The 10,505-nt window shown below is 44.5% G+C and overlaps 1 protein-coding gene across 5 annotated transcripts in view; it reads right to left on the bottom strand.

Moving 5' to 3' along the window:
* Window positions 1–2,693: 2,693 nt before the first annotated feature.
* Window positions 2,694–10,505, bottom strand: part of LOC147611794 (RING/U-box superfamily protein) — a 95,556-nt gene continuing 87,744 nt past the window's right edge. For 2 of the 5 annotated variants that reach the window (XM_086783626.1, XM_086783628.1), the window contains exons 6-9: window positions 6,489–6,593; window positions 6,041–6,170; window positions 3,442–3,618; window positions 2,694–3,315 (exon numbers count right to left, since the gene is read on the bottom strand). In XM_086783626.1, the coding sequence (XP_086639752.1) occupies window positions 3,146–3,315; window positions 3,442–3,618; window positions 6,041–6,170; window positions 6,489–6,593 (582 nt within the window). In that variant the 3' untranslated portion in view covers window positions 2,694–3,145. Of the gene's footprint in view, window positions 3,316–3,441; window positions 3,619–5,186; window positions 5,317–5,978; window positions 6,171–6,488; window positions 6,594–10,505 lie in introns of those variants that run through there. The other 3 variants (XM_086783627.1, XM_086783629.1, XM_086783630.1) reach the window with 2 other exon arrangements.

Raw genomic sequence — 10,505 nt, 5'->3', positions numbered from 1 at the left:
ACTTCTAAAAACCCCCAAAGTTTTGCAAAGCTTGCAACTTTTATTTTTAAAATTAAGTAAAATTCTGCACTTGTGTGCATGATATTGTCATGTTTGCCTTGAGTTATGCAATTAAGCATGAATTTCAAATAACCCCCAATTTTCACTCAACCCTACACTTGAAATCTTGCACTGTTCACCTGCCTGCACCTCATAATTCACAAAAACTCCAAAAACAAAAATCCAAAGTACCTATTGGACAGAGAGATAGGTAGCCGACTGTCACAACCACCTAACAAAGGGTGAAGTCCAGCCGTGGAGCAAAATGGCCAACAAGTGAAGACGATGGTTTGCGAACAGTTTGGCAATCAAGGCGACGGACAGTGAACAAGCAAGTGCCCGGACGCAAGCGACGGACGGCGAACAAGCAAGCAACTGAAACAGCATCGACAGGTAGCCGGAACGGTGCCTGAATGGCGACTACGAGCAGAACATGGTCGGACGACCAGTCACGGACGACAAAACGGACAGACATTAGACACCCCAAAAATGCAAAATTCCATCCTATGCCACATCAACCACAAAGTGGACTGAGGTCCGCCGCCCATTGTGGTGCGAGCGCGGGGCGGAGGTGGTCACCCAGGCCCGCACTATGGCCACCGGCTAGGGCAGTCGTATAGGACGCTAGGCGTCAACAAGGGGGGCAGGGCCACTAGGGCGGGCTGCGGAACAGAGTAGGCCGAAAGCGGCGACGGAGCAGAGCCAACGAAAAGTCGCAATGGAAGCCAGAGTTGAGTAGTCACGAACGGACAAAGGCATCAAGCTCGACGGTGGCCTACGTGAGAGCAAGCTGCTCTGACACCACTATTAGACCAGGAGGGGAGTTGCAACAACAGAGCTAGGGTTTGGCATAACAGCACACTCACAAGCAGGTACACACAATACACACAAGATGATGGTGAGAAAAGGATTGCATTGGAATGTGGTGAAATGGATCTAGGTGTAGTTTGAGGGGGACAGTGCCTCTGATGGGGTAGGTGGTGTCCCGATGAGGGTGAAGGAGTAGCTGTGGTCGGTACCAAGTGGGCATGGTGGGATGGTAAAGTCTGATATCAGCGAGGCTAGTTCCAGCAATCCCATAAGATAATCGAACGTGCTGGTGCTTGTACAAAAAAATAGTAAGCCCTCCTTATGCAGGCCACCGTACCATCCCATTATAAGTAGCAATGGCATGAGCCAAGCTGTAGAAGCATCTCCCATAGAAAGTGATGGCTCCATCATCCTTTCTCCATTCCATGACACGAGCCGACCCTTGGAAGGGAGTGGCTCTTGGTTGATGGGAGTGGGAGTGGCTCTTGGTTGATGGTTCAACCATTAGTCCAAGGTTGGGAACATAGCTGCGAGGCATTTCATGAAACGTGTTTCATAAACGTTTCTTTCATTTCCCAGATGTTTCAAAAACGTTTCATACAAAAAGGGGGATACAAGCCCCAAAATTTATATACAAGTTTATAATATGTTAAAAATATATTGCCTTCCCTGCAAAACAATATTAAACATGCATCATTTACACATTAAAACATGTTTACAAGCTAAACTAAAGAATCTAGGTGACCCAATTACAGTGGGCACCCAACTGAGTCACTGACCAATTGGCATAAATAAATTGGCACCATAAAGAATCAAGATCTGGATTCCATCATCAATAATGGCAACTACTTAATAATGGCACTCAGTGATCACAAAAAGTTTGAATCCTGAGCTAATACAAAAAAAGTAAACTCAAGTCTAAAATAAACACAATAAAGCATGCTGATAGATGCAATCATGAATAACAAACAGTAAACTAGAGGAGCTTGATAGCCCCAAAGACTAGAGTGAGTCTCGGCACTCAATCCTCAACATCCTCATCAGTAGTCTCCTTCATAGACTCAACGTCACTCTCAGAAGAGGACGATGCTACCATATTTTCAGCATGATGCATTTCCACTTTTGTGTGCCTGAACCACCATATTTAGATACAAGAGTGACATGGGCCTACATGGCATCCTTAGTGCGGGCATCTTGACAAAGGCAAGGCTGGAATGGCACCCTAGCATGAAAAGCCCCAAATTTCAAAATCTCTCTTTTTGCAAATCGAAGAAAAAAGGCACAAATCAACACAACCAACCTGAGAGATGGTGGGCACAGAACCTGGGAAGTGCGGGCAGAGAGAGCTGGTAGGGGCTGATTTGTGCAAGACAAGAACTCCCTTCAAACTATTTCACAGGCGCATGTAGGCGTCTTTTCGAAAAACAAGCTCTGGATAAGAAAAACGCTGATTTCGTATATCTTCCCAGGTGAAATGAAAGAAACGTGTTTCAAACATATGAAACGTTTCGTTTCATGCAGATGCAATGAAACGCCGGGTTTCATTGCAACTCGCATTTCATTGCAACTATGGTTGGCAAATGAATAAACCCCAAAGGGCGTTAGTTCAACCATTAGTACTGGGTTGGGAAAGGAATATACCAGAGGACGAAGGCAGGATGGCAGAGGCAGAGGTGGCGGAAGTGACAGGCAAGCGAAATGGATGCAGAAGTGACAGGTAGTATAGCAGTAAATCTTATAGCAGAGCTTGAAAAAATCCAGGATATTTGGCTATCATTCAATGTAGAAAATGTAAGGACTGACTGAAATTGAGAGATCACATCGTGGCAATCTTATAACAAAGCTTGAAAAAATCCAGGATATTTGTCCATTACTTAATGTAGAAAATGTAAGGACTGACTGAAATTATATTTTGTTCGATTCCTGTACAGAAAAATGATATTCCTGTTTCATTTACAACCAGAGCAGAAAAACATTAAAAAACACCCTCGATTGTCACTCAAAACCTTCCAATTGGAGCAATGGCTGAAGTTATTCTAAGCATCTGCAGCATCATCTTATGATGTGTTTGACAGACAGAGAGAGCCATCACTTTGCTAAAGAAGGCATTCACAAAACGTAAGAGGGTATCTATAATGCACTTTTAAGGAAAGAGGAATACTAGAATCTAGTAAGCACTAATCAACCAGGAATACTAGAATCTAGTAAGCACTAATCAACCAGGTCATCCAGCTAACGCTACAAGGGATGATTTATATATTGAAGGAGTTGGACTACAAATGTTTTACACCAGAAATCAGTACCGCCTGCCCCCCGCTGTCGAGAGCAGGACTTTTGATGCTTTTTTATTCTTCTTAGTGCTAGACTGGCTGGCTCCACCTGATCCGTTTGTGCCATTTGGTGCCGACTTCAATGGCTGAGATTGTATAATGTCAGCAAATGACATCGTTGATGGCTTGCTAGCTGCTAGACAACCAAGAGCAACAAAAAAGATTTCATCTCCTCACACATTGGCAGCTACGGCAAATGACCGTTAGACATGCTATCATAATGTTGTATGCGTACATCAAACACAAAAACTACTCAACTTACAGGTTCCAGCAGAGCTGCTGGCCCTTTCATTAGGAAAAGCAGATGGCTCAGCATTCTTGGAAGGTGTCAAATCTGGTGCATCATGAGCTGAGGCATACCCCAGTCGTGTTACTTGTGAGAATAGCTTGCGCTGATCAACGGGCTCCGGGATTGGAGATAATGTTCCAAAGCTGCTGTCTGTTACCAAAAACCAAAGACAACACAGAAGGTGCTCAATTAATCAACACAAACTTAGAAATTGGGATGATGCACACAGGCCATCAACCCCTGAAAGAACACCATAGGGAAGTAACTCAACAACAGAGTGCAACCAAGAAATCTTGCAAGTTCGAGCTCGTTACAGAAGACAGCATTCAAAAACATCACAAAACAATGATTTCAAAAACATCACAAAACAATGATTTCAAAAACATCACAATGTAGGCTGCACCTAGGTTTTCTCCTGCTAGACTACAGAGGGTAGAGCTCCATCGTGGAGTGTGCAAAAAGATAGAAAAAAGTGAAAAGAATGCTCAAGTGTTTGCACGGCTCAATGAGCATTGGATTGCTTGATATGATTTGCAGTACACCCAGTACATGCTTTTATAGGTTGCAAACCTTATCTTTAGACTCACATAAATCACACATATGGAAACATGACACATGGCACACACTTAGATTATCCAGATAAGAGGGTGTTCACACTTATAGGTACACTTGAACATACATGAGGTGTTCTCACCTATACAAACACATATGGGACCCCACCCCCCGGCAATGGTTGGGAGTGTTCACTAGGCATGACATACCTTTGGCAGTCCATCGCGCGGATGAGAACTCCGCCTTACTCAGCTACTCTATTAGACTTGAGAGAGCAGACCTCCCTATGGAGGATTTCAGGGGATGCACCTTGCAGAGGGTGAGGGTGATTGGTTTCCGTGCACATGAGTGCCACATAGAACCTCCACCAGCCAAGCTGGCTAGAGGCGTTTGCGGATTTGGGAGGGGTGTCCTCTCACGCACCTCCAATGAGACTGGGCGGGATTGGACATGGCATGATCCAGATGACACGGAGGTGACTCCAGGTACCCCCTTCTTTCACTACACCGCACCGCTGGGCCGTAGGATTCAGATGCCAGAGGTTGAGGGCACTCCAACAATAGCAGGACACTGGCAATCTCAAGGCCTCCCTCCTCCGTTTCTCTCAGATTTTTGTAAGAGGCTATGGATAGTTTTCGGCCGCAAAAGATCACTCTTTCTATGGCAGCGGCACATCGGAGCCTAACAGTTGGCACTTGACGGCCACTGGAGGTAGGCCACTAGTCTATTCGAGGTGTGGGCACTCCCTATGTAATTGCCTTCGGGATTGCCCAAAGGCTCAGCAGGTTTGGCAACGGATTCTCCGCATCTTCACTCTCCCGCACCGTTACGTGGGGCATAGTTGCTTGGGCCACTGAGGCCGAGGCCGTCATGTCATATGAGGGGGAGGGTGAGGGACTAGCCCTTCACGTCTTACCTTCGTTTTTCTACAGTACCAAGCCCAGCTCCATCTACTGGTCACTGGAGTCCAGGTTCTAGCCAGAGATGGGAGATTTGCAGCAGTATCGCTATGTGGCGCATCTAGAGAGCTCGATGCACCGAAGCCATTGAACGCACCCTCACCCCGCCAGCAGAGTCCATCCGGGGCATTTGGCTCCATATCATTCATACCCTCCATGGACAATGGGGAAACTTCCAGGTGGCTCAGACCGATGCAGAAGCATCGAGATGCCTTCCTAAGGATCTGGCATCGGGATGCCTTCCTAAGGATCTAGCGTCACGGTCCCTTTCTCACTAACAGGTGGGTGACCCCACTTGGCAATGGGCACTATAGACCACCTGTGTGGTTGTTTCCCCCTCCCCCCATTGTATGAGATAGCCTTCTCCTCCTAGAGGAGAAGAGCATCCTCCCCCCTTTTTAGCGTTTCTTGACTCTCACTCTCCCCATGTGTAGCCGAGTTGGTACTTAGCCATTATGGCTGTTTTTCTTGGTAACTAATAGAAGGGTCTCTTTCCCGTGTGTGTGTGTGTGTGTGTGTGTGTGTGTGTGGGGGGGGGGGTGGGGGAGGGGGGCGGCAGGGGAGGGGGAGGGGACTTCAAAAGAAATGCACATGCCACTAGGAAGGCAAGAAGATATATAAGTGGAAGTTCAGGTTATTTCGCAAAGTCAACAAAAACCAGTGTAACCTTAGCTCCATGAGAGCCTTACTCTCAAAGCTTTAAATCATCAACTTCATCATGCATAGCATAGAGTACATAGACTACTTGCCTAATTAGGTGCTAAACATCTTTACATACATCAACTCCAAGTGGGTTACAAAACTGCGGAGGGTGCACGCACATCCCCACTTGCGTTATCTTTTGTTAGTGCTATTCTGACAAACACGTGTTTGAAAGAACCTCTCCCCTTATCCCCACAATCCCCAAAAGGAAAACCGCTAGTTTACTAGCATTGCCACAAGAGAATCTGGCTTGCCCTATTATCCCAAAAACATATCGCTTCACACAGCATGTTAGGCCAAATCCAAAAATGAGTAAAGCTTTATATAAAAAAAGCAAACACGCGAAGTTGGGAACATACCTTCAGATGCTAAACCTGATAGTAGCTCCTCTTCAAGACTATCATCCACAGAAGGCATGATCTCAGCCGGAGGAGAATACCTGTTTTGAGCTGCAGATATCCTTTCTCCTCTTGAGCGTTCAGCATGTTCCTGTCAATAAGAAAAGCAACTTCACATGGTCACAAATTCCTGTAAGGGAGTGCCTAAGTTTCCAGCATGCATATCAATGAACAGTGCAGGATTGTAAGAGCACTTTGATAGCTACCACCTGAAATGCCTCTTTTAATACTACACTAGACACTCAGAGACCTAAATAGATGCTTGAAAGCCTCTTCTGTTTTAGCTTGATACTACACTAAACACTCAGAGACCTAAATAGATGCTTGGATGTGAAGCTCAGATTAATTGTATTTTTAGGAACTAGCAACACCACATCTGTGCAGGAAGCAACAGCAGAATGACAGTCACCTGCTTCAGGCGTCTACGCCGACGACTTTCACGGTATCGTAGCTCATCAATGAATAAAGAAAATGCTGAGCTTGGTAAAATTCCTCGGAGGTCCACCTCACAGAGCTGTAAGCCAGCATAAGTAAGAAGCTGTTGGTGATCAGAAACAAACAAACAGACATCTTGCAGTTTTAAACACAAACCTGGCGTTAATGTGGGAGCTCTAGCACTAAGTATCTTCATCTTTTAGCTCAAAAGAAATAAGGCCAAAAAGTCAACAAATTCAACTTTGCCATCAGTTCATAGAAAGGGTGGAATAGCTGGTAGTAAAATTAAACCACAAGCTTCAACTTCAGGTTGGAAAAATAGGCTGACAGCCCATAATCAAACTTCCTATGAAAATAACACGATCTATACTGGCAACATAACAATTAACAAGCTATATCTAGTTCCTTACAGTGAAGTGTTCAAGGTGTTTGTCTAGGACCAGGAGTTCTTGGGTTCAAAACCCCACAAGAGGCTTCATTGGCGGCATTGCCTACGGGCGGAAAAAAGAGTGCCTACTATGGGAGGATCTTGGGCCTAAGGCTAGTTGGAAAAGAGAACAAAAAAGATTGCAATTGGCTATTAGCATCAAAGAAAGCAATTTGTAAGACCTACATCTATCAAAGATGAATTCGAGGCAGCAGCCTCATGCTTTCCCTTTAGTTTTTCCAACTGTATACCCATGGTATCATTGTACTATTCACGGTCTCATAGGCCCTTTGGGTCCTTTGTAGATGTTAATACATCTTTCTTTCTTTCTCTTCTTGACAATATTTAGTGACATAAGGAGGTAAGAGCATTAACAACAATGCACATGTACAGGATAAACAGCATTCATGAGGAAAAATAGGAGTGCACAGGAAGTTCACAGGACAAACTACGATTCCCAGCCAGCTAGAGAGCAGGCTATATAAAAGAAGTCTCTCAACAATGTCAATAGCACATGCAGCAATTTTACTCTGCACTTAAAATAGTAGATATCAGATTGGGTCTCATAAGAACATGTGATGAGATCCACCACATTTCTTTTGGCTGATCAGATCTTCATGAAAACTGCTGAAAAGGACTATCCCAACATGTGATCCCAAGTGGTTTAATACTACACAAAATATGTAGCCTTCTTAATATACCTTGATTCAAGGCTCCAAATGCATTTATGCTTCTTTGGTGATTCTTTTCCAGGTTCAAATAAGGCAAAAATCACCCAAGTGTGTCTTCCGATCTCACTGATGCTCTTTTAAGGAGTGATAAGCATGTTGAGAAAAGACAAACTCAAGATGTTGGTGAGGACAAGATGAGCCCAACGGATCAAACAGCATCGAAATGGGAGCACTCTAGCGTGTTCCACGGGCACGTGTATGAACAATCTTAATTTAGTGTGTGTGAAAGTGGGTTTTTTAGGCTGTAAGCTTTTTCCCACTAGAGTATTTTTTAGCAAAGTGCTTTCGGGTGTTTTTAGAGTTCTTGCTTTTCATAACGTTGTATATCAAGGGCTATTGGCTCTCATAATCGAATTGTTTGAAGCTTCCCCATGTCTAGTTTTTATAACATGGTTTGACAAGTTTTTGCATCAAGGTTTGACGTCGATATGAAGGTTTCCAGCAAAAATAGTTTTGCAGGACCCAGCACTCAAACGGCCAGGGAGGCTAGAGAAAAAGCCACTTAGGGAACGAGCAAACCTGCCCAGCACAGCAGGCCTGACTCAGATGAGTCACGGAACCAGCCAGCACGGAGCGACGAGGCATGCACACAGCAGGCCTGCGCTAGCACAAACAAAGCAGGCAACAAACGCCGACGATGAAAGAGCCCTCTCTGTCCCTAGCTTACGAAGGCAGAAGAGGTCCTTGTGTAACACTTATACTCTTGCACGAAGGTGCAACGCGACGTATGTGGGATAAAAGGACTGCAAACCAACTTGCAGCGCACCCAACCCACATAAACCTAGCAAGGAGAGCTCACAGCAGCCGAAGGTCGACGGGCAGTAAGAAGTCGTCAAAGGTCTGAAGAAACTGCATCATCAAGAGGTGCATAGGCACCTCCCACACAAAGCAGCATACTGTAAAGACAAGCAGTGTACGGCAGAAAATAGCTGCGTTACAGGACAGAAAATTAAAAAGTTAAATAAAACAAACCTTGTATTAAGGTTAATCAAAAAACCTTGTATTAAAGGTTTGCTAAGGTACTGTTCCCACGCCAAGCATAGCAAAAGAAAGAAAGAAGAAAAGGGAGGAGGAGGAGAAGAAAACAACCCCCCCAAAAAAAAAAAATCGAGATCGCTATTTAAACACCAAAACAGAAAGCTCGCACTAGGAGTTCGCCAACACTATTGTTGAAGCTAGATTCTGGTTGACGACATAGAATTATCAACAATGGAGTTCACCATCAACATTGAAGACTTGAAAGACTTGAAATGGAGCTACCTTGAAGAATAGCAATACAAGCTACCTATTTTGAAGATCTTGAGCTTGAGGGGGGGGGTGCTCAGAAAAGATAAGCTCAAGATCTTGCAACTATGAATATGATGAATAAATGTTTTGCACATTTACAGCTCAATTTAGCATCTCCAACCTATTGTTAGGTAAGAAAAGGTGACATTTTTACTCCGCCACCTGTATAAAACTCTTTCAAAAAGGTTTGAAACTTACGCAACACTTTTGAAACCTGTTTTTTGGAATGCCATGGCAACAATGCAACGAGGATATTTCTCTGATCAAGTTTTGTCTTGCTTGATTGTGACCAGTGTAGCCTAGTTTGTGTGAATCTTGATGCATGCACAAGTCCATAGGATCTATTGCATGTATACCTAAGGATGTCTTGCCACATATTAGTAGTTATAGCATTAGCATTAACATGTTTATGATTCAAACAGCCATCTATAGCAACAAGCACGATTAACAAGCAGCAGTCCTAGTATCACAGCTGGTCATTCCCCATTACTAGCTACCATGATTTTGCAAGGGAAGAAGAGAGAAGAGAAGAGTTCTCAGCTAGCAGCAAGTTGACAGGGATCACCTCCCGACGTTGGCACTAGAGTTTTCTATGCACTTACATCAGGCAAAGGAGCAGGAGCCAGTCAGGCTGGTTGGACTACCCTCCTCCTCATCAGCACCATCACCATGGTACTCCAAGATAGTTGAGTGATTTAATGCACAGGGCCTCTAGATAGATCACCTCCCCCCTTTTCAGTATAGTCTACTGGACTGTCCATTCTTGGACCTCTCACGGTAGGAGATCAACCTGATTATCCGGTTGGATCTACTAGGGCTTCACAAACATCAGATATGGGTGTCTCATTCCCGGGACCTTGACACAAAATCCCAGTTTTACAGAGACCCCTTCTTGAGAGTTTCAGGGGATGGATTAATGGAGATCCCGAGATACATACAAATACATGTCACATGCCATGCGTATCATGATTGGCCAGCTCAGGGTATCCTCTCACCGCCTCAAAGTCGAGACTGGCAGAGCTGATCATACCTCACAAGAGGATCGGATATGCAGTGTATGCATCACACGACAGGTGGAAGATGAGGTGCACTACATGCTTAGCTACTCGGCCTACTATGAGATACGAGAGAGATTCCATTGCCTCTTTCGAGAGCGGCTTACTCCACTCGCACAACTGATGCGGTATAATGATCAGAGATGTTTGGGCATGTACTTGTTGGAGCTCAAACGTCATACGGATGTAGTACTGAAACTGCATACTGAGAGGCAGACCCGACATGATACTTCTCAGAGGGCCATTAAAGATTTCTACATGCCTCCACATCAGAGCCCAACACCCACACTAGCAGTCCCACCCCACACCCCAAAGGCAAAGCTCAATATACCCATGGTATCATTGTATCAATGATGGTCTCCATGGATGAAATATAGCTATTTTTATTTTGAACCTCAATTTCGAACTAGATGCAATAGAACCCATTGTAACTTAAACTCTTAAGAGTCTTAAGAGTTCATTTTGAGTTTTTTTTTTTTCAGTTTTATGCC

This window comes from Cibotium barometz, chromosome 46 (genome assembly GCF_041138505.1).
Source record: "Cibotium barometz isolate CiBa-2024 chromosome 46, ASM4113850v1, whole genome shotgun sequence".
Taxonomy (NCBI): Eukaryota; Viridiplantae; Streptophyta; class Polypodiopsida; order Cyatheales; family Cibotiaceae; genus Cibotium; species Cibotium barometz.
This window is presented reverse-complemented; position numbering and strand designations above follow the sequence as displayed.